The 23,307-nt window shown below is 60.8% G+C and overlaps 2 protein-coding genes across 2 annotated transcripts in view; one reads left to right on the forward strand and one right to left on the reverse strand.

Annotated features, from left to right (window-relative positions):
- Window positions 1-20,212, forward strand: SOX13 (SRY-box transcription factor 13). Its single transcript, XM_051808956.1, has 16 exons — window positions 1-52; window positions 6,515-6,619; window positions 12,939-13,140; window positions 13,748-13,853; window positions 14,033-14,119; window positions 14,606-14,778; window positions 15,313-15,381; window positions 15,555-15,669; window positions 15,769-15,851; window positions 15,934-16,093; window positions 16,316-16,425; window positions 16,541-16,637; window positions 16,721-16,864; window positions 17,344-17,560; window positions 18,102-19,436; window positions 19,535-20,212. The coding sequence occupies exons 3-15, from the start codon at window positions 12,940-12,942 to the stop codon at window positions 18,373-18,375; spliced, it is 1,836 nt and encodes a 611-aa protein (XP_051664916.1). The 5' UTR covers window positions 1-52; window positions 6,515-6,619; window position 12,939; the 3' UTR covers window positions 18,376-19,436; window positions 19,535-20,212.
- The window catches only part of ETNK2 (ethanolamine kinase 2), a 9,860-nt gene continuing 6,624 nt past the window's right edge, over window positions 20,072-23,307 (reverse strand). The window contains exons 6-9 of the mRNA XM_051808958.1: window positions 23,140-23,223; window positions 22,511-22,680; window positions 21,771-21,844; window positions 20,072-21,621 (exon numbers count right to left, since the gene is read on the reverse strand). Of these exons, the coding sequence (XP_051664918.1) occupies window positions 21,549-21,621; window positions 21,771-21,844; window positions 22,511-22,680; window positions 23,140-23,223 (401 nt within the window). The 3' untranslated portion in view covers window positions 20,072-21,548. The remainder of the gene's footprint in view (window positions 21,622-21,770; window positions 21,845-22,510; window positions 22,681-23,139; window positions 23,224-23,307) is intronic.

The following is a 23,307-nucleotide window of genomic DNA, read 5'->3' on the forward strand; positions in this document are numbered from 1 at the left end:
CCTTGGCATCTGAGCTGTCACCTCACAAAATCCCTCCGGAGCAGACAAATAGGTAGGAGCAGAGACCCCAAATTTTTCGAAAATCCCTTTCCCTCTCCTGGTGCCATCGGGCAGATCAGCTCCTCCTGCGGTGCTTTTTTTTTTTTTACCCCGGCCAAGCCGGAGCGCCCAAACCGCCCCACCCCGCCGAAATCCCTCTTGCAGCAAAGTTTGTTCCAGGCGGGGTGTGACATGTCCTGGGGGGAATAGCTGGACTTTTTGTCTCCCTGCCGCGCTGTCCATTTTCCGCGGGGGTGCCGGGGGAGCTGTGCCCTGGCACGTCGGGACGGGGGAGATGGAGCAGCTCGTAAACTTGTTATGTGCTGCAGGGGGTTTAATTTCGTTGATGGGCTGCAGAGGAAGGGTTTGTCTCTCTGTGCAGGGGAGCACAGTAAATCTACTCTTTCAGTGGGTTTATTTTTGTATTTGGTGCTTGGTGGGGGTCTCCTGAGCCCGTCTGGAGCTGAGACTCGCTGGGGCTGAGCAGTCGTTGGGAACCTGTGAGCAGGTCGGGGTGAAGGGGGGCTCTGGGAGCTGCCAGAGGTGTGTTTTGCACCCCCCAGGTGAGTGTTCTGGGGAGACATGGTGGGGGGGTCCATCCCTGCTGCTCTGGGGGTTGGTGAGTGCCACCAGCACTGGGGTGAGGGTCAGAGAAGTGTCCCTGAGCAGAGAGAGCACTCCTGGGCCCTCAGGGGCTGCTGCTGCAGGAACTGGAAGTTTGCTGGTGAGCAGATGAGGTGGCAGAGTGAATCCCTGTGGGATACAGTGGGACACTGGGCAAGCTGGGTCCCCACTGCTGTCCCAGCCCTCCATGTGCTCGGAGGATGCTCAGGAATCCTCAGGGATCCCCTCGGGCAAACAAACAAACAGCCCAAACAAACTTAGACGGGTGTTGCTGTGGTGCTGGTGTCACAGCAGCTCGGCTTTTTGGGGGTCTCTCACCGCTGACCCAGAGGATCTGGGGGGTCGTGGACCCTTGGGGTGGGCAGAGCCCGTGAGCCCACAGCCCGCGACCAGAGCGGGTGGGCCCCGCTTTGTCCGGCTCCGTGTTCCTGCTTGCTCCAGCTTTATCCCACTGTAAACACCTCGGGAGTGTTTTGTGCCGGGCTGGCTTTGGGCTGGCTTTGTGCTTGCACGTGGAATTGCAGAAACCCAAAAAGCTTTTCTCGCCCAGGGACCACCTTTCTGCGCAGTGGGGACGCGCTGTCGCCGCCGGGGCCTTTACACCCTGTGAGTTCCCAGCCGTGCCAGCAAAATGCACTCTGCCCGTTTTCCTAAATAAATATGTTTATTGGAACAAAATAATCCCCTCGCAGGCAGGGCAGTCGCTACCTAGAGCCCGTGGTGCCGTGGAGGAGCCGGCTGCCCTCTTTTGTTCTCTCCCGCGGCCGCGGAGCAGGACCAGGGATGAGAGATTTTCATTTCACGGAACCACAGAGTCACTTAGGCTGGAAAAGGCCTTGGAGATCATCACTGACCAGCACTGCCAAGGCCACCACCCTCGGCTAGAAAAGAGTGAGGGGTCAAAGCAGCTTCTTTTTGTGAGTCTGAGGGCGGCTGGGTCTGGCAGCGGGGCTGACCGAGGACATGGGGTTGATGGAGGGGCTGAGGGGGCTCAGAGGGAGCTGGGGGGATCAGGGCTGATGATGGAAGAGCTGAGTGGAAAGGGCTGAGGATGGAGGAGCTCGGGGATGATGGAGGAGCTGGGCTGGGGGCTGATGGAGAAGCTGGAGGGCTCAGGGTTAATGGAGGAGCTGGGCTGGGGGCTGATGGAAGAACTGGGGGGGCTCAGAAGGAGCTGAGGGGCTCCAGGCTGATGATGGAGGAGCTGGAGGGCCCAGGGCTGATGGAGGGGCTGGGGGGATCAGGGCTGATGGAGGAGCTGAGCTCAGCAGGAGGGAGAGCCCAGAAAGAGCCCCGGGGTCGGGCGTTCCCCGGCTGGGGGTCCCCTGCAGCATCGCGGCCACCCCTGACCAGCCAGGGCTGGGCTCTCCTGGGCTCTGCTGCTTTATTTCTCACAAACTTTGTGGCGTTTTTGGTTTCATTGCACTGCAGGGAGGAAGATTTGGGCCACTGCGAAGTTTTGTATGATGCATCATTAATTTCCACCCCATTTTAACCCAGTAGAGAACACGCAGAAGGGAAATAAATTAGTGCAGCTTGTGACAGTCCTGCTGGAAAATGTGCCTGTGCCTTTACCCCATCCTGTGCCTTTTGGGGAGTAACTTCAGGAGTGGAATGCGCTCCCTTGGGTAGAGCAGCCGTGCCCTGGGAGCTCCCCATGGCTGGGTGCTGCTGGTGCTGGGCTGAGAAGTGCGTGGGCTCCTCTGGCACGAGGAAACTTGGCAGCGTCCAAGGCATCAACTTTTGGAAAATTTTCTGCTGCTTGGAAGCCCTCCTGCCTTCCCTCCCTCCCTCCCACTCTGTGTCCACCTGCTCCAGGACCACATGTCCCGAGCTGGAACCACTCCAGCCCTGAACAAGGGCTCTGCTGAAACGGCCTCAGCCCCTTCGCCCCCGAACACCCCACCAGCCCCCTGGACCCCAAATGTCTCTGCAGCTGCTTTGAGCTCAGATCTGTTGTTTTCCGAGGGAAAAGCCTCTCCTGTGAGCACTGCACTGGGGGGAAGAAGCTCCTGTCCCTGCCTCCTGTCCCACAGCCCTTCAGCCAAAGAATGAAAATCAGGAGATGGGTCTGAAATATTTGAAATTCTGACTCTCCATAATTTAATGCTCCATTAGCAGCCAGGACTGCTCCAGGCATGTGACTGTTATAAAAGATGCAGGCGGGTGGCCGGGCAGCCTCCTGCCACCTACCCCGGGTCCCTTATGAGAGAGGGACAAGACAATTTGGCTCATCATTAAAGTCACCTGAAGACCCCTGAGAGCTCCCACCAGCCCTGGCCAAAACCTGCTGGCCCCAGTTATTGTTGTTTTACTCCTGCCTGGTGAAGGGGCCTCGTGGCTATTCGTCCCTGGGCAGAAAGAGAAAAAGGTATAAATTAAATATAGTGAAGAGAATCGAAAGAGCACGAGGCAGCAGCGAGCCCAGCGGGGCATTTGACCCTCTTTGCCTGTACAAAATGGGGTTATCAGGAGCTGGAGACTCACAGGGGAAGGAGGAGAAGGTGCAGAAGTTGGTGGGTAGAGATTCATGGTGGTGTTTCCACTGTGGTGCCGGGGCTGCAGCCGCCCCAACGCTGCCACCCAAAACTAGAGCTCTTTGGGCATAGAAGTCAACCTGTGCTGTTCAGTGGGGCTGGAAGGGCTGAGCACAGGCAGGTGATGTGATGGTAGGAGAGCAGGGACGGAGCAGGGGCATTTCCCAGCAGAGATGAGACGTTTCCTGGCACGAGTGGCACAACAGTCCCCTCGGCGCTGTCACCACGTCACCGGTGTCTGGCTGGCTGTGGGTCTGCAGTGAGCAACCTTCATCCCCTGCAGTCCTCCTCCCTTGTTCTGGCTGGGTGTTCTGGGTCCAGTTTGCAGCCTTGGTCAGAGCCTGGAGAAACCACTTGGTTACAAAGCTGAGTGGTGGGGGTTGGAGGAGCCCTGGGCTCCCACCTCTGCTCTGCTCCCCACGCCGGCTGGAGAGGCCACCAGGGAGCCAGTCCCCAGTGCTGGCCACCCCCTGTCCCTCCTGCTACCACCCCAGGCTGCTTTGTCCCCACCGTGTCCCTGTGGGATGCAGGGAGGAGAAGCTCAGGGTGGGGAGAGGATGGGCCGAGGTCTGTAGAGGGGCTGGCACAGGTCACCCCTGGTGTGCCCACAGTGGGGACGTGGGGCAGCAGGAATTGGGGACCACCCAGGGAGGTGAGGGGTGTGAGGAGTGTAGGAGGTGGGCAGGAAGATCATTTTCCCCCCAGCAGCCCCTCTGGGTCACCTGCTGAGAGCTGAGCTGACGTGGGAAGGGTTTAGAAAATCCTCTGCCCTGGCCCAGGGTGGCAGCCCTGCCTGCTGCCTGCTGCCTGCCCACGAGGGCAGGGCGTAGGGGAATGCCAGAGCCAGGGGAATACCAGAGCCCAGGCTTATCTTTTGTCTGGAACAATGGAGGGCTTGGCCCTATTGTTCTCATTTCACGCCCAGCGGAAAGCGGGTCCCCTGGGGCAGAGGCTTGCACGGGAGCGTGCCTGGCTGCAGGAGGGGATTTATGGGCAGGGACAGGCAGGGACAGGCAGGGCTGGCAAGGATGGGCGAGTAGGGCAGGCTCTCCCTAGCCAAGCTGTGCTGAGTGGCCCTGTGTGGGGGCTGCTGCCCGTGGGAAGCTCTGCCAGTGAATTCCCCACAGGGAGACCCTTTCCTGCTCCTTTTTCTTGTGACACGTGGATTTCAGGAACGGGTTATTTTGGGGCAGATCCCCAGCGCTGCACAGTGCAGGCTGGAGGACCCATCTGTACCTGTGTAGGCTGGGCAGAGCAGAGCAGAATTTACTTTCCTTGGAGGCTCTCGGGCTCGGATTTGGGTTCCCAAGTGCAGCACCGGCCTCTGGGCTCCTGTGCCTGGTCCTTCCCACTGCATTTCCTCAGGTCCTCGGGTCCATCCTGGGGTCTGGGTTGGGGAACACACATTTTCTGTGTGAGGTTTGTGTGTGTGTGTGTTTTCAAGCTGGTCCTGGGGGCTGGGCACCAGGGGAACAGGCACCAGGGGTGCTGGGAGTGCCTGGAACCAGCTGTGCCCGGGGCACGTCGGGATGCAAAACACAGCCCCACAGCCCCTCACGGCCTCCTCCTCCCTTCATTTAGGGGGGCAAAGCGGGGCTGACCCCCCTCCCCACGGGCTCCCAGTGCCATCTGCACGGCTCCAGCAGCCACATGTGACCTCGCCAGGGTGGCACAAAATGCCTCCGGTGCCTTTTGTTGTCCCTGTGGTGCCCGAGGGCCGCAGCAGTGAGGGGCAACACAGTGGGAGCTGCCTGTTCCTGCCTGTTCCTGCCGGGAGCACGGCAGGACGTGGGGTCTGGAGCTGCCAAAGCCCCTCGCTGGAGGCTCAGGGACCCCGGGGGAAACCGGGATAGAGCAAGGGGGGGATGGCACAGGTGCCACCAGGCACAAAGAGCCCCTTGTGTGCTGTGGGACACAGGGAGCCCCGGGCTGGCTGGGGGCTGTTGGACACCCCCTCCCAAACGGGGAGGGCTGGCAGCTTCCTGCTGGTGCTCCTTGTCTGTGCTGGGGTTTTGTTGTGCGACAGGAACTACCCCTATGGGTCAGTAAAGCCTTGTACCCAAATCTCTCTGCTCCCCCAGGGGAAAGGAGCTGGGTGGGAGCTGCATTTCTTGGGATTTAGTTCCTCCAAATCCACAGGGGAGAGGAGGGATGAGGTGCAAACCCGGCCCGGCGGGGTGGTCTCGGTTTGGAGGTCGCTGCTGTTGGATCCCTTGGGTGCTGCAGCAGGATGGGTGATGGTTCCCTACCCCAGAGCCCGAGGTCTCTCCTGGTAGTGATAAAAATGATAAAAAACAGCTCGTGCAGCTTCTCTTGTGAACGTGAGACGAGGCGATGCCGCTCTCAGCTGCCGCTGCCACCGGATGCTCTGGTTCAGCTGAGGGGGGATGAGCTGAATCCGCACCCCAAATCACCCTAAAACACCCCCAAAACAACCGTGGCTGAGGGGTGGAAGTCAAGCCAGAAGCGTTTTTCTCGGGGGTCTCCACCAGCCCCATCCAGCCCTGACTCCAAAGAGCCGAAGCCCAGCGGGGCAGAGCCAGGGCTGCCTTGGTGAGGGGGATGGTTTGGGGTGGGGGGGGTTTGGGGCAGGTGATGAACAGCCACTGGCCCCCAGCACCCGTCCCTCAGACTGCTTTCTCCTTCAGGTCCTCGTGGGGCAGCTCTTGACACACCAGCAGAAGAATCTGCTGCTGGAATGTGAAGCAGCACCAGCAGCTGGAGCTCCCCGTGCCCTGAATTTGGGCAGCAGCAGCTGAGGGGGCGAGTGGCTCCACGGAACCTCTGTCCCTCCATGTCCCTCCATGTCCCTCCATGTCCCAGCACGTGGCAGCTCAGGCACAAGGATCTGGTTATTGCAGCTCAGAATCCCAAACAAAGGCACCCCGAAGGTTTCCAGGGCACTGGTGTCTGTGGGATGTGGAGCAGAAGCACAGCCCCATGATTTTTGGGTGCCACTTGTGAGGGGCACCAGGACTGGCTCTGAGCATCCTTTGGTGCTCACGTGTGCTCCCTGCTCTCCTGGGAAACACAAGATGGGATTGCCCCCCACAAATGGGAGCCTGGAAGAATAAGGACTTTAGTGGAAGGTGTCAAATGGCACGAGAAGCTCTGGGGTGGGGGGTTGTGGACTAACCTGAGGCTGAAATCGCAGCAGGTCCTGCGTGTGCCCAACACCACCTATGGATGCCCTTGGGGTGGCGAATGGAAAAAGGGTTTGGAAAGCTCTTCCCTCCCAGCAGCCCCGGCCGGGAGGTGCAGGGCAGGTCGTGGCGAGGTGGGTGAGCCCCGTGTTGGTCTTTTTTTCTGAGCAGGAGAGGAAAAGGGTCAGATGTCTTCGCCCTCCGTCATGCGATAGGAAAGTATTGTTTGCGGAGCAGCGAGTCAGCCGTGCCCCCCGCTCTGCCTGGAAACGCTGAGTGAGTGAAATTACACAAAAAACGACACCGAGATCGGCCTCCCTGATAAGCCCGAGGGCCGCTCTGGGGTGAGGGGAGGGCAGGAACCGTGAAGGAAAGGAGGGAGACGTGCTCCCCACCACCCCTCACCACCACCACCCCTCACCGCGCCAGGGTCACTGCGCCAGGGTGAGTGAGCTGTCCCCATCCTTCTCCTCCTGGCTCTGCTGGCCTCCTGCATCCCAGGAAGATCTTCCTTTTATTTCTCTGGGTTTGCTGATTTTTAAAATTTCTCGCCCAGAATTGATTGATTGGTGCAAAGTGGGGAGTGGGGAGATGGAAGGGGGCGGCTCACTGGGGGGGTTGGAGGGGGTTTGGGAGCCATCCCAAGGATCTCTGCTGGATTCCAGGGATCTGGCAGCTCCCCTGACTGCCCACCACCCCTCTGTGGGCACTGGTGGAACTGTGGGGCTGACCCCACTGTGGGGCTGATCCAGTTTCCCGGGTGCTGGGTGCAGTCAGGGCCCACCAGCCAGCCAGGTTTTGCTGCAGATCTTTGCACCCAAAACTTCTTTTAAAAATTGTTTCTGATGCGGAAAAAAAAAAAAGGAAAGAAAGAGTAAACACCCATTTTCCAGGGTGCCAGGCTGCCCCTGCATCTTCCCTCCTTAATCTGCTCTGATGTTTCTGGGTTTCCTTGGCTTGTAACGCAGGGAAGGTGGGAAGGGCAGAGGAAAAGGGATGCACGAAGAAGGAGGGCTCTGGAAATGTGGAGATTGAGGGGGGGTTGTGCTTTTCCCTGGAGGTTCAGACCTGCAAGGAACGGGATTTTCTGGGAGGGGGATTTTCTGACAGGGGGGATTTTCTGGGAGGGGGGATTTTCTGGGAAGGGGAGTTTGTGCTTTCAACACTTCTCCCCCCTCATCCCTGCCCACGCTGCCGCTCAAATCCCAGCAGAACACTCCTTCTGCTGGACACCCCCTTCTCCTAAAGATCCTTTCAGCCACATGACCCTCCCTGGGCACAAACCCATCCTCCCACAGAGCCGAGGGGCGGCACAAGGAGTGTTTTCCCCATGGATACGCCTCGTGGAGTGGAAGGACAAACCCAAACCGCCCTGCAGACTGTCTGCTCCCGAGGCCAGGAAACGGGAATGACCGGCGCGGTCCCGGCCGGCACGGGGGCTGTCCTGGGATTGTTCCTGTGCCGCCTTCCCCGGGGCTTTGCACGCTCCTAAATAATCCCAGCGCCGCGGAGTTTCCTCCGCTTCCCCCATGAGATCATTCCCTGGCCAATAAATCCCGCGGCCGGGAAGTTCCACCTGAGGTTCAGTCGGATTTTTTTTTCCCCCCTCCCTATTTAAAGCCTCCCTATCACTCATCCCAGCAAAAGGAAAAACGTGTTTGGGTCGTGGCTGTGAAGGCAGTGGCCCCGGGCCAGGGGAAAGGATCCAGATGCCTCTTTGTGTTTGATTTTATTTGGATAGTTATAAACCCACTGGCTGGGTTTTGTCCGTGTCCTAACGCAGCCAGGATGTTGGGAGGCAGCATCCCTGGATTTTGGGTTGTGGAGGAAAGCCCTTGTGTTCAGGGGAATGTGTGCAGGGAGAGGCTGGGGAATCCTGGGGTCTCCTGGGGTTCACAGGTGATGGAGGACATGGAGCATCCCATTAAACAACCCAGATCTTCCTCCTCCCCCTGCCACAGCCTGAGAATTCTTCCTTTCCTCCCTGCCTTGCACCTAAGTGAATTTTGTGATTGATAGGGGGTTATTTTCCCCTCTCCCCTCAAGTTTTGAATAGCAGGATTGATTGGATTCCCCCCCAAACCTCTGGAGTTTCCTCTGCTGGCTGCATCAGGGAGAAAGGCATCTCATTAGCAGTGCTGGGTATGGCCTGGAGGCCTTTGGAGGAGGCAGGTTGGGCTTTTGGGGATAGAATTAGTAAATGCTGGTTGTCGTTGCTTTAGGGTTAAATCTTGCAAGCGCTGTGTGGCAATAGGAGACCTGTGTGGCTGCTTTTCATCTTGGCAGATGGAAAATTGATGCTCCCCCGCACCCCAAAAATCCATAACGTGTCAGTGCTGAGGCTGAGGCACCTCTTCCGGGGGTGAAGGGGGAGAGATCCCCCTGTGGGGGCACCAGATTTGGGGTCTCACGGCCCTGGAGAGGGGACTGGTCAGATGTTGGGGTGCTCAGGGTGGCACATGCAGAGGGGTGACCCCCCTGCTCCTTCCTGTGCCGGCCGTTCCGGGAGTTTCCATGATGCCAGTGCCCTCCCCGTGGTGTCACCGCTGTGCCCTGACCCCGTGGAGACGTTTCCGGAGGCCGTTATCCTTTGGGGGGAGAGGAATTCCTTCAGGGAGCTGCTGGTGGATGGAGGTTGGACAAAGCCCCGTCTGTTTTGTGTGGACAGAGGGAAATCCCAGCCCCTGCTCACGCCAGAGATTTTCCCACAGGACCCCAGGTCTCGCCGGGGTGGAGAGGGAGCTTGGGGTCTCTCTGGGGTGGTGATTATCCATTGGATACTGCTGGGCAGGACACACCAGGCACTTCCCACTGCCCCTCTGCCCCTTGGGGCATCACCCTCCCCAAAATCCCCCCCTGCCCACTGAAGGTCTCCCTTCTCAGCGCAGGTTTTGCAGCTTTTCCGGCCCCCTGAGCTCTCGGCAGCCTCCGGGCAGAGGGAGGTTGTGGCTTTCCGTGGGAGCGCCGTGGGCAGGTGAGATGTTGTGAACATGTGGGGACGGGGAGAGCACCGGCCCCCAAAATTCAGAGCGTTTCCGCCGCCCCTGGTTTGTGGGGCAGCAGCAGGGTGGGGACACGGCCCTGCCAGGGAACACGTGTCCGTCCAGGACACGAGGAGATGTGGCTCTCACGTGGTGGTGGCATTGCTGGAGCTGAAAATGCTCGGCCCCCTGATGCCTTTTGGGTTTAAAACCTGCGCTTTCAGAAGCAACCCCGGCGTCTGACACTGTGTGGTCCAAGTCCCCCGTGGATGGATGGCGGGATGCTCTGCATCCCTGGGGAGGGATGGCAGCCCCGTGAACTTCCCCCTGGCAGGGACAGTGGCCTCGGCCATCCCTGGCCATCCCTGCCCGGGGATGGGGGAGGAAACCATCCATTCTTTTATGTGCAAAGGGATGCCGGGCGGAAACGCTTGGAAAGGGCCCCGAAAGGACATTCCAAGTCTGGCAGGAAAGCGGCCCGTTCGTCTGGCAGGAGATGGGCCATTGTCTGTGCCGGTGGCCGGCCGGGATTCCTCGGGTCCTGCCTGGAAGAAGAAAACGTCCCGTGTGTGTCTTATTTTTTCCTCTGCCCCCTCTCCCGGGGGTCGGGGGCCGCGGGTGCTGCACGTGGCCGATGTGTGAGCGCTGCCAGTGTTGATGTCTTGGCTCCTCTGGCATTTCCTCCTCAGGCTTTTGGCCCGTGTTTGCCCCTGGCTGGGTTGGTTACCTGGGCCAGGGGCTGCTGGGATGGGTGGGGTTTGGGATGATGTTGGGTTCCTGAAGGGAAGAGTCGCCGTAACCCACAAACTGAGAACTTCGTGCTGTAACTGGGAGGGAGGAAAGCAAAAACCCCAAGAGCCTGGTCAACCTGATGGGCAGGTGAGGGCAAAAACCCCCGAAATCTGGGCAGCCCAGCTCCCCCAGCCAGTTATCCCAGTCCTGCCGTGCCTGGGCAGGGTGGGGGTTTGCTGGCACCTCGTTCCCCCCCGGCCTTTGGAGCTGTTCTGCTCCACACAAACGGGGCCGATAGGATCAGGGCTGGCTGGCAGGCAGGAAGGGTGGCTCGGCCACCCGGAGAATTGCAGGACGTGCTGTTCAGGGGTACGAATGGGGAGAGAAAGGCTGTTGCCCTCCCGAAAATCTTGGATTTGCTGGGCTGGAATTTGGAGGCAAGGTGGGCAGTGCAGCCCTCCAAGGCACTGTGTGGGGAGGGAGCAGCCCAGTGGGTCCATCCCTGACGACTCTTGGCTCCTGAGTGGGGCTGTTCAGTCCTCCAGGCTGGTCCTTCACATCCCAATTCCATTGCCTCCCTTCCTCTCCACCCCACATTAAATGGGGAACATTAAAGGTGAGGATATTCTGTTTTTAGTCCCGATGCCAAGGCAATTGTTCCCTCCCTTTTGTGTGCCCCAGGCAGCCCCGGAGCCCACACCTGAGCCCTGGGCACAGGCACCAGCCTGGAACGAGATAACGGGGCATTTTCTCCTTTTTCTCTTTTTTTTTTCTGTTCGACAGACCGTATAATAAATCCTCAATGAGGCCTCTTTCAAACAGGGCCCTATTAAAGCACTGGCCCCATTTAAGAGTAAACTTCCAGTGGCACCGGGAGGTTAAACACAGTGGGAATGTGACCTGCTGGAGGGTGGGACGGGGCTTTGTGCTTGTCCCAAACCGAAGGCATTGCTCGATGCTGCTGCCCCTTTGCTCGGGAGCATCCCAGCCCCGGGAGGGAGGGCAGGGATGCCGTGAACAGGGATTTTTGCCTTTAAAACCCCCAACAAGCCTGGAGGGAGGGACCGGCCACGCTCTCACACCTGAGGGTCCGAGGCAGGAAAGCCCCCAGGGCAAGACGCTGCAGCCACACCTGGTTTTCCCCACCTGTAGCACATCCAGAGCAGCCTCCTGAGACAAATCCCACCCTGGGCACAGCTCCCCACTGGCCGCCTGCCACCACCTCGTGCCGTGCCCGGTCCCTGCCGGGGCGGGCGGTGGGTTTTGGGGGCCCGAGGTGGGCCGGGGGCAGGAAGGGGGGCACGGGCGGTGCTGCAGGATGTGGCAGCCCCCGGGCCATGCCGGGCCGGAGGAAGCCCCCGGGGCCGGCAGAGGTTTGTTCAGTGGAGGGCAAGGGAACTGAGATTAAAAAAAGCCCCGCTAAGATCAGAAAGGCTGGCGCGCACAGTGCCCTATTGTGGAGCTGTCACACTTCCCTTTACTTTATTGCTTTTGTCCAACACCCCATTGTTCCACTTCCTTTTGTCCCCTATTCACAGCCCTGGCTTTTCATTACCCAGCCGGCCTTGTTGTTTTCATTTCTTTTGTTTGAAGTTCCTGAGAGGAAGGTTTTATTTTCAGCGGTTTGATTAATTCGCAGCTTGAGCTGGGCTTTGTTTGTTATGTAATTGCTGCCCTGAGCCCGGCTCAGCCTCCCTCCATCCCACTTTGCACCCCCAAACTGGGTTCAGGGTCTCCTGATCATCCAGGGGGCTGTGGGGAGGCGAGAGGGTCCTGGTTTTAGGGTGCCAGCCCCCAGGCAGAATGCCATCCCCATCCCACCTCGGCAGCCCCTGTGGTCCCACAGCCCAGCTCCTGGCAGTGGCCGATGTAAATCCCTTCCTTAACAGCCTCCTTTTCCCATTATTCCTGCCTGAAAGGCGAGCTTTGGGAGGGTAGTGCTTGTTCCCATTCTTGCTGTGTGGTGTGAGGGCTGGTGGCCCCGAGAAGGCGAATTCACGTGGGCACTGCCCCGTGCACAGGGCTGGTCCCCGCGTGCCTGGCACTCGCTCTTGGATACCACCCCGACAGCCCCGGAGGGTCCAGAGAGCTGGGGCTTTGCAAGGAACTGTGGCACGTTTTTTGGGCCAGACCCCACTGAATACCAGCTCTGGCCGTGCTTGGGGTCCCCTGGGGTGTCACATCACCCCCCCATAACACCCCTCCATCACCTCGGCAGCGCCCATCGGGCAGCACCGGGAGTTGGATTGGCACCCACGGCCGTGCTGGGGAGGTCAGGGGGAGCAGTCCCAGGCCCAGCCCCTTGCCCTGGTCGGGGCTCAGCCGGTCCCAGCTCCGTGCTGTGCCGGGGACTCCCGGAGGAGCAGCTCTGGTGGCCGTCCCAGCCATTGTTCAGCAGGACCAGGATTTCCATTTCCCGTCGGAGTGGGAAACCTGCCTGCTGTCCCACTGGCTTTCTAGGCATGGCTCCTGGTTCAGGGAGGGGGAACCCGGGCACCCCTGGGGTGCTGGAGCGGGTCTGGCACAGGTCTCTGCCATGGTGAGCCTTGGGTTGCCCCATGCCAGCTGCTGAGTGAAGCACGAAGGCACGTGCTCCTGTTATCCCTCAGTCCCGGACCTCCGGGTTCTCCTCTTTAGGGATTTGTTGCTCCACTCCCTTCACAGCCCAAAGTGTGAAGGCTTTGGTTTTATCCCCGGGTTTTGGGCCCCAAATCTGCAAAAACCTGAGCTTGGGAAGAGCTCAGCTGTGGGTGGCAAAAAGCAGGACCGCTGTGGGTGGAAAAGCAGCACTGTGGGGCACCCCAGCGTGGGGCCAGGCTGGGAAAGGGGTGTCCATGTCCAGGGGTGCCCCTGGCTCTGCTGATGACCCTGTCACCCCGCAGGATGTCCATGAGGAGCCCTGTTTCCCCCCACCTGGAGCTGGATGGAGCGGGCAGCATGGTGAACTGCACCATCAAGACGGAGGAGAAGAAGGAGGGTGGTTACGAGTCCCCTCCAGGGGCTGCCCCCAGCGCTGAGCCCCGTCCCAACGACCCCCCAGGGCCACCACCGAGGGACAGCACTGACCCCCAGGCCCTGCCACAGGTGGGTCCCATGGCTGTGACAAACAGGGTCCTGGCTGGGGTCCCGCAGGGCTGGCAGAGCCCCGTGGGCATCTCTGCTCTGGAGGTGGGCTCCATCCCCTGGCAGAGGGGGGGGTTGTTTCCCTGGGCAGTTATTCCTCATCCTGAGGAATCCAAGCTGAAACCTGAAGCTCCCCCAAAGCTTTTCTGGCTGCTACTGATGCTCGTGGGTCAGTGCTGGGGTTTGAGCATTTCACCTTTAACGTGGAGCCCCCCACACCCACCTCCAGATGCGCTTCATCCCTTCAGCCTCCCTTTTGCATTGCTTTCGGGTTTTCCTTGCCTCTGACCAGCAGCCAAAGCTCTCCCACTCCCTGTGGTGCCTTCTGAGGGGAAAAGAGCTCAGAGGAGCTGGACAGGCTGAATAAATTGTAGAAAACTCCAGCAAACAAGTCGTTCGGGTGTGGAGAGCAGCGCTGCTCTCAACCCGGGCAGGGGGAATGTGCCTGGTAGAGTGTGTTGGAGCCGGGTTGGCTCTGAGCATCCCACCGGCCCAGAACCTCCTGCCTGGACAGCTGGGGGTGCCCCTGCCCGTGGGAGCAGTGCCCAGCCAGCTGTGTGTGCCGCAGGAGTCCCGCTCTCCCGCCGGGGATGTGCCCGAGCCCCGGCGCTCCGCCTTCGAGCCCGCCGGCAGCGGCCAGGACAAGCTGGACTTCAACAGGAACCTGAAGGAGGGTAAGAAAGGTTCATGAGAGGCCTCTTGGGGTCCCCTCCCGGCTCCCTTCAGGCTTCCTGGTATTTTTCCAAAAGTGGAACCACCCCCTGTCGTTCAGAGCCGTGGGCTGTGCTCACCTGGCTGTCCGTCTCCTCTCCCTCTCCCTGCTCCCCCAACCCTGCTCTGCCAACACGGACAGTGATGCCAACCATCGAGAAGTTGCTGTCCAGTGACTGGAAGGAGCGGCTGCTGGGCCGAAACTCCGCCGAGTCCAAGGAAGTGAAAGGTGAGGTCTGTGCCCAGCCACCCGCCTGCACCACCTCCCTCCTGCGCCCCGTGCCTGGACTGCAGACACAGCATTTCCCACCTTAGCAGGAGGGGAAATGTCCGTATTTCGTGTGGGTTTGGTCGTTTTTAATTTGATATTTTTGGGGTGAGCATTTCTGGTGGTAACTCGCCTCTGAGTGCACAGAGGGGGTGGTTCAGCTCATGATCTTTCTGCCCCTCACTCATTAGACCTTTCCTGGCCACGTCTCCTACCGTGGTGGAATCAGGGGCAGTGGGACTTCTCTGCCTGCCCAGAAACCCCCCTGTTTTCTGTGCCCACCCCAAAGAGTCCCCATCTTTCTCCTCGGTGCTGGCAGGACGAGGGTTGAAAGGAGATGGGAATTGCACCCCTTAAACAATCAAACCACACGGGGCCCTTCTCACCCAACGCTGACACCCTTCGCCCTCTGCAATCCCCAAATCTCAGCCACTTGTTCTTTCCCAGGAACCCAGGAGAGCCTGGCAGAGAAGGAGCTCCAGCTCCTTGTCATGATCAACCAGCTGTCCACGCTGCGGGACCAGCTGCTGACGGCCCACTCGGAGCAGAAGAACATGGCCACGATGCTCTTCGAGAAGCAGCAGCAGCAGATGGAGCTGGCGCGGCAGCAGCAAGAGCAGGTGGGCTCGGGGGACCACCCATCCCTTCAGGGATCCCTTTGGGATCCACTGGACGTGGGTGCAGGACCAGGACAAGGACCATTAGACCCCCCTGGGAATGCTGGGGGGTGGCTTTGGCCTTGGGGCAGTGGGATTTCTGCCTGCCCAGAAACCCTCCTGTTTTCTGTGCCCATCCCAAAGGACAAGGGTCAAAGGAGATGGGAATTGTGCTCCTTAAAATAATTAAACCACACTGGCTCCTTCCTGACTGGGCCCACTGTGCTCCTTGGACACCTATTTTTCTTGTCCCATGGCCTGTGCAGTGCTGAGGGCAGGGGAACACCCCTGTCACACCTCAGGGTGGGGGGACACATCCCTCCCAGCCCACTTCTCTCCCTGTGCCCCTCGAGGTGGCCCAGGGGCAGCTCAGCCCCTCCTCCTGCCCTCCCCACAGCCCTTGTCTCCCTTTTGGTGGTGATGGGTGTCTCGTCCTGGGCTGGAGCCCAGCTCAGCAGTGCCATTGCTGTCACTGACCCCCACTGTCCCCTCCACCAGATCGCCAAGCAGCAGCAGCAGCTCATCCAGCAGCAGCACAAAATCAACCTGTTGCAGCAGCAGATCCAGGTAAAGGCAGGGGACACCTCCCCCCGTCCCCTTCCCCGTGTCCCCCTTCCCGTGCCGGAGGATTGCAGCCTCCTCACGTCCCCGTGTCCCCTCCTGGGTCCCGGCGAGGGGACATCACCCTCCTGCAGTGTCCCACAGCGGTTCTCTGGTCTCTCTGCTCCTCTCCCCTCCAGCAGGTCAACATGCCCTACGTGATGATTCCTGCCTTCACCCCCAGCCACCAGCCCCTCCCCGTCACCCCCGACTCCCAGCTGGCACTGCCCATCCAGCCCATCCCCTGCAAACCAGGTGAGAGGGGTCCCCTGGGGCTGCCCCAGCCCTGTGGGGTGGTTTCGGCCTCGAGCCCACCTCCCTCACCCCCCAACCCTGTCCCTCTGCTCCCCACAGTGGATTACCCGGTGCAGCTGCTGCACAGCCCCCCTCCTCCCACGCTGAAGAGACCCGCCGGCCCGGGCCACCTCCAGATGCAGGTACAGCCCCAAAGCACCTCCACACCCCGGGCTGGGGGGTTTGGGGGCTGTGCTTCACCCCCCACCCCCTCCTCTGCCACAGGAGACCTCGCAGCCGCTGAACCTGACGGCCAAACCCAAAGGTTCCGACCTCCCCAGTGCCTCCAGTTCGCCCAGTTTGAAGATGGGCGGCTGCCAGTCCCTCACGCCGAGCCACGGGGCCACCAGGGACCTGCAGACCAGCCCGTCCAACCTGCCTCTGGGTGGGTTCACCGATGGGTGCTCCTGTGCCCTCCCCTGGTCACCTCTGGGGACAAGTGACCCCCCTGCTCCCAGGGGCACCTCCTCCCCGGGGTGACTGGGTGGCTGCTCCGTGCCACCCCTCGGGGCAGGGCGGTGACAGCCGGGGTGGGATGGGTGCTCTGGGGGCAGTCTGGAGGAGCGGGTGCTGGTGCTGATGGGTGCCCGTGCCGGTGTCCTGCCAGGGTTCCTGGGCGAAGGCGATGCCATCACCAAAGCCATCCACGACGCGCGGCAGCTGCTGCACGGCCACGGCGCAGCCATGGAGGGGTCGCTGGGCAACCCCTACCGCAAGGTGAGGGTCACCCGAGGGGTGGCCACCATCCCCTCTGCAGCCCCGCTGTCACTGGGGTCCATCCATGGGCAGGTTCCCTGGCTGGGAGCTGCTCCCTGACCGCGCTGTCCCGCAGGAGCACATCGGGATCGATTCCTCCCCGGTGAAGGAGCGCATGGAGGAGCCCCCTGCCCACCGGCTGGACGAGGCGCTGCTGACCTGTGAGATGGACGGTAAGGACGGCCCAGAGCACTGTGGGGACCCCGCACAGGCTCCTTCCTCTGAGCCCCGACCTCATCCGGAGTCTCCCTCGCAGGCTCCCGGCACTTCCCCGAGTCCAGGAACAACAACCACATCAAGCGGCCCATGAACGCCTTCATGGTGTGGGCGAAGGACGAGAGGAGGAAGATCCTGCAGGCCTTCCCCGACATGCACAACTCCAGCATCAGCAAGATCCTGGGTGAGTGCTGGGGGGCTGGGGCAGGACCCCCCCTGCATCCCCACGGGGGGATGGACACAAGATTTAGATGATTGGGAGTTGTTCCCTGGACATCTCCAGCCCAACAGGACTCCTAAGTCCCATCAGGATGCTCAAGGCTGTGCCCTGTTGACACTTGAGCATCTCCAAGGATGATGTGGCTCTCACAGCACCTCCAGCTCCCTCCCAAGCTGGTCCAGCTCCAGCCTCCCAGGTGCTGAGCCGAGGGGATCAACCCCTGGGGAAGGTCAGGGTTGTTGAACACTGTTCCAGTGTTCCTGGAGGGCTGACTGTGGCCCGAGGCTCCCACCGGCTGTAAATCCAGGTGCTGTTTGCACACAGGGAGTGGTACCAATGACTGGCATTAATTAATTAGTGCTGTGGTGGGTCCATCCCAGCCGGGAGCCAGGGTCCCATCCCTCGGGCAGGGCATTAAGGATGCTCCACTTCCCTCCACGCAGGTTCCCGCTGGAAATCCATGTCCAACCAGGAGAAGCAGCCGTACTACGAGGAGCAGGCGCGGCTGAGCCGGCAGCACCTGGAGAAATACCCCGACTACAAGTACAAGCCCCGGCCCAAACGGACCTGCATCGTGGAGGGGAAGCGGCTGCGCGTGGGCGAGTACAAGGCGCTGATGAGGAACCGGCGGCAGGACGCCAGGCAGGGCTACGTGATGGGGTAGGGACCCCCAGCAGGGAGGGGGTTTGTGGGGTAAAAACCCCTCACCAGGCAGGGCTACGTGATGGGGTAGGGACCCCCAGCAGGGAGGGGGTTTGTGGGGTAAGGACCCCTCACCAGGCAGGGCTACGTGATGGGGTAGGGACCCCCCAGCAGGGAGGGAGATTTATGGGGTAAGGACCCCTCACCAGGCAGGGATATTGGATAGAGTAACAACCCCTTAACAGGGAGGGGTACTTACAGGGTAATGACCCCTCACCAGGCAATGACTCCTTACCAGGCAGGGAGATGTGATAGGGTAACGACCCCTCACCAGGCAGGGATGCTGGATAGGGTAACACACCCCTTAGACCCCCCAGGGGGCTCACTGGGGTGTCCATGGGGTGGGTGCCCCCCTGGCACTGATGGGGTGGGTGTTCTCCTGATGCTTAGGGGGTAAGCACCCACCTGGCACCCCTGGGGTGGGTACCCCGGGAGGCAGAGGGAAGGGGTGGGACCCCTCCACGCCCCGGTCAGTGATTTGCACCCCCCTGTCCCGCAGGCCCCAGGGCAGCCAGGTGCCCCCCGGCTCCTCGGACGTGCTGTACCCGCGGCCCGTGGGGGTCCAGCTGCCGCCCCCCCTGATGGAGCACTACCTGCCCCGCAGCGTGGACCCCAACATGCCCGTCATCGTCAACACCCGCAGCCTCAAGGACGAGGACGGCGGGGACGACGGGCACTCGGTGGCCGACGGGGACATGTTCCGCTACAGCGAGGAGGAGGACTCGGAGGGCGACGACAAGAGCGACGGGGAGCTGGTGGTGCTGACGGACTGAGGGGGGCACGGGGGGCGCTGCGGGGGGGGTGGCAGGGCTGGCTGGCACCACCGAGGAGGTCCCAGCGTCTCCTGCTGGGATGGGGCTCGGCCCAAGGGAGCGTCGCTGCCCGCCCGCAAGCGGGTGCCGTGAAGGCGGGCACTCAGATTTGGGTGGTGGTGAGCGGTGGGGCTGTGGTTGGGATGTGCTGGTGGCACTGGCAAGGTGGTGAGGGCTGGCATGGGGAGCTGAGGCCACCCCGCTTGCCAATGTGGGTGCCACGGCTGCTGCGTTGTCACCCCCGGAGGGGACCTGAGGGTGTCGGGCTGCAGGAGAAACTCCAGAGCATCTCCCAGCCCTCCAGAGCCTGTGGTCTCACAGGGAGCCTCACCTGCAGCAGGTGCCAGCCCACTGCTGGGACACGGGATGTGGACAAGGGATGGGGACACGGGATGGGGACACGCTTGTCCCTTGCTCAGCCTGGCCTGACCTCCCTGCCGCGGTTCCCTCTTGGTCTTTTGAGCCTGCCAGCAAATTCCCACAGAGCCATTTTTAGCCCTTGCCTGGCCGGAGCTCCAGCCAGGGCTCCTGGGAGCCCTTTGTGCTCCTGACAGCTCTGGCCCACTTTGTAAATAAAGCAGGGGCTGTTCCTGCTGTGCCAGCCCCCAACCCCTGCCCTGGCTGTGGGGGGGCCGTGCCCGTCCATCCCTGGGCACCTCCCAGAGGCTGCACCTGAGACCTGCACGGTGAGACCACAGAGGGAGGGGAAACAACGGCCAAGAGAAAAAAAAAAGAAAAAGTAATAATCATAAAAAAATTACCTTGTCCCAGTCAGAGCCCGTTCCAGGGGTGTTTGGGGTGAGGGGTCGCTGTGCAGGGGAGGGGCCCAGGGGTGAGTTCAAGGGGTCCAGGTGTGTGTGCAGTGTCTGGGTGTGCATGAACAGTGTCCAGATGTGCATGAACAGTGTCTGGGTGTGCATGAACAGTGTCCAGATGTACATGTGCAGTGCCTGGGTGTGCACACGTGGTGTTTGGGCGTGTGTCCAGGCGTGCACATACAGCGTCTGTGTCTGTGTGTGTGTGTGCACAGTGTCTGTGTGTGCAGTGTCTGTCTCTGCACATACCGAGTGTGTGTGCAGTGTGTGTGCATGCACAGTGTGTGTGCAGTCGGGCTGGGCAGTGTCTGGCTGTGTGTGCAGTGTCTGGCTGTGTGTGCACTCTGCCTGTACACTCACGCTGTCCCTCTGCACAGGGTCCGTGCTCCTCCCTGTGGCCACAGCCAGAACAGTCTCCATCTCTGACTCCAGCCTGGCACGAGGGGACCCTGCTGGGGACACAGAAGCGGCCGTGTCCCCCCGGGCTCCAGGCTGCAGCAGATGGGGGGGACCAGCCCTGCAAGGGAGGAGTTGCAGCAGACCCCTGTCCCCAGCCCCAGGGTGGGGGTCTGGAGCAGAAACTTTGCAGCATCAAGGCCCTGCTGCTCCTCTGCTGTTGGGACATCCTTTATCCCAGGAGCACCCTCACCTGCCCAGCAAACACCTCTGTCCTCTCTTGCCCTTTGCCAGTGCTTTATTTATTCCCCCTCCCTGTGCTGGGGTCCCCAGGGAAGGGTTCCTTGGGGAAGGAGCCCCAGCTCCCTGGTTGGGATGGGCTGTGCTGCAGAGGGACTGGAAGATGTGTCCCACAGCTGCAGCTCTTCCTGTCTCTTTCATTTATTTTTTTTTTTAAAGATTGTAAATATAGATAGAGCTTTATTTTGTTAATAAGACGATGAGTAACTTAACCTGTATATTTCACATACCTGTTTACAATCGTCCCCCAGTCCCCTGGCACAATAAAGATCACTTTTTGGAGCAGAGATCTGGGCCTGGACTTTACCTGTTTGGGGTCGAGGGCTGAACGGGGAGTCCTCCAGCAAGGGGCACCTCCAGCTGCAGAAGGGTCAGGAGCACCCCCAAGCCCCAGGGATGCACAAGCCCCCCCCCCCAGATCCACCATCCCCAATTTTCAGCTACCAGCAGCTTTTATTTTGCACCGAAACAAACACAGATGCAACAACAGTCCTGGTTCTTGCTGGGGGAGGTTCCTGTGCCCATAGGGAGGGGACAGCCACCAGCCAAGGCGGGTGCAGAGGGATTCCATTCCACCCCCAGGTGATGCACAACCACTGTGATGAGCTGGACAGTGCTCAGCAGGCCAGGACAGCCCTCACACAGCCTGTGGGGGGGGAGCAGCCGAGTGCTGAGGGGGGGAAGCTGTGCCCGGCTCCAAGAGCAGGTCAGCTCTGCCCAACCTCCTCCCAGGGGGTCCCACTCAGGGACACAGCCCAGAGAGCAGCACAGGGAGGGCAGAGGGGCAGGATCAATGCCCCCAGCCCCGGGGGAGTCGGGGAAGGCAGAGCTGGGAGCCCCCTGCTCTGGAAGCACAGGATGCTATGGGGAAGTCATGAACCCAATGGAGGTGTGGGACACCATGGCCACGGGGACAGGCAGGGCCAGCCCTGGACTGAGCCCAGTGCAGGGGGTGCAGACACCCAGGGCCCACCCACAGCAGCCCCCTGGCCCCAAACCCACGTGGCTCACGGCTGGCTCTGCCCCTTCCTCCTTCGCACCACCTGAGCAGGAGCACAGCAGCTTCCACCCCTCGTGGAAAAGGGTCCCATGCCTGGGATCGATATGGACCCAGGGAAGGTGCTGGTTTGGGGGTGGGAGCCCCAGTGGCACCCAGGGCACGAGAGGATGGACGGCACAGCAAAGGCGACGGGCACACCGTGAGCGCCGGGCAGCAAAGTGACTGGGCAGCTCTGGGGGCTCCTGAGCGGATAGGAGGGACCCGTTTTGCCCCTCAGGGACAGCACAGAGGGAGCAACCCGGGTGCCAGGCCAAGCAGCAGCAGTGCCAGCAGGACCTGCCGGGCACGGGGCCGAGCGGGGCTCGGCGTTAAGGCGATGGTGGGGCTGCCTCGTGCGGGCAGCGGCCTCTCCGGGGCCGTGGGGCCTCTCCAGCATCTCATGGTCCAGTCTCGGGCATGTCCAGGGTCCCCTTTGGTCAGTGGCCGGGTCAGAGCTCCTCTCCTCCCCCTGCCCACCGTCAGGACCTGCCCTCACCCCTGGCAGGGTGGGGAAGGGCGAGGGGGACACGGGGGCCGTGGACGCAGCGAGGACGGAAGAGCTCGGGGGCTCGGAGCCAGTGGGGCTACTTGGAGACCTGTAGGGCTGTGACCACCGGCTTCATCTTGAAGTACTGTTTAAACCTTAACTTTGCATATCTGCCAAGAGACGAGAGAGGGACACACCTGAAGGGCTTTGTCCCCCCCAGCCCCGTGTCCCCCGGCCATGGCACGGAGGGACCACCGGGATCCTCTGGCTCCAGAGGTTTAACACCGAGCTGTGCTGGCAGCAAACGGGCTGCACTCACCTTAAGAAATTAAAGTCTATGGTAGAGTATTTAGCCTGGATCAGGCCCCAGCATGCCCAGAGGAAATGGGATGCCTGCAGCAGACAAAGCAAGGATTAGGAGCGGGTACAGAGAATCTCTGCCCACGGGATGAGTTTCTCTGCCACGGGATGAGTTTCTCGTGCCTCTCCTGGCCCAGCCCCAGAATTCCCACTGCTGTGATGACAGGAGGGGTGGCAGCCAGCGGGGGCTGGCCCACACCTGTATTTTTGTACCCTCCAGAGGCTGGTCCCAGCTGGAGGGAGGGATGGTAGCAGGAAGGATGCTGAACACAGTGTGCTCAGGGTACCAGCCCCTGCGCTTGCAGGAATGTCCCTCCCACCAGGAAACCAGATGACATTTTGCCCTAAGTTTCCAAAAAATTGGCTCAGACTGCCCATGGCAATTACCAAAGAGGATTTCCTCATGTCTGGCCTCTCTGAAGGGGTGTCCAAGGCCATGGCTATCAGAGGCACGTTGTCCCTTGGCACACGTCGGTGGGGCTGCAGGCAGCCAATGCTGTCTGTGACCTTTCCCAGGGGCTCAGTGCCTCTGAGGTGCTGCCAGGCTCTTTGGGGCAGTGTGCCCTCAAACCCCCAGGCTGGTACCTGCACCCCCATCCTCCCCAGGTGAGCTGCAAGCCCAAGAGCAGAGAAAACCCCATCCCCTGGGCTGCATTTCCACCCCTCGTTCCTGGGTTCCTTCCCACCTCCACCACTCACCAAGGAAAACTTGTTCACTTGCACATAGAGAGTCTCCAGCTCCTCCTTGGACACCCCAGAGCCGCCTGGGTCCCCCTGGGTGAGCTGTTTGTAGGCCTGCAGGTAGGAGTGCAGCCACTGCAGCTGGGTCTCCTTGCTGGGGTAGAGGCCATAATCCACCTCCTTCACACCTGAGAGGGGAGGGGGGTCAGTGGGGGCACGGGGGTGACAGGGAGGGACTCTCCACGGCCAAGTGATGTGGCCACGGGGCTCTTGTCATGCACAACCAGGTGAGCAAACCCCAGGTGTGCACAGACCAAGGGTGGACTGCTGGTTCAAGGCACCACCCGGACTTATGGTCAAGAGCCAGGCTCGTGGAAGAATTGCATTCCAGATGTATCCAGATGCCCAGCACCAGCAGAGACACCCACCCACCCTCACACATCACTCTAACCATGGGCATCCCCATTTCCCACCACGGGACTGGGGGTACAACTCCCCCCTCCACCCCCAGAGATGGGGAGATCTCATTTCCCCCCACGGAACGGGGGATACAGCTCCCTCCTCCATCCCCATGGATGGGGAGACCCCAGGGCAGCCACTGCCAGTGCTGGGAGAACCTTTGGTGCAGGGAGAGGAGCTCAGCTCACCTGCAAACTCGTTGAAGTGGTTCCCAATATCAAAAGCCTGGTAGTTGTACCCGGTGTACTCGTAGTCTATGAAGCGAACGTGCTCTGTGGGGGCACAGACAGGGGCTGTGAGGGGGGGTACGGAGGTGACAGCCCCCGGGGGGGGGGTGGGCAAGGGACAGACCCCTC

Source organism: Manacus candei, unplaced genomic scaffold, assembly GCF_025592945.1.
Source record: "Manacus candei isolate 608988 ecotype Guabito, Panama unplaced genomic scaffold, ASM2559294v1 h1tg000073l, whole genome shotgun sequence".
Classification (NCBI taxonomy): domain Eukaryota; kingdom Metazoa; phylum Chordata; class Aves; order Passeriformes; family Pipridae; genus Manacus; species Manacus candei.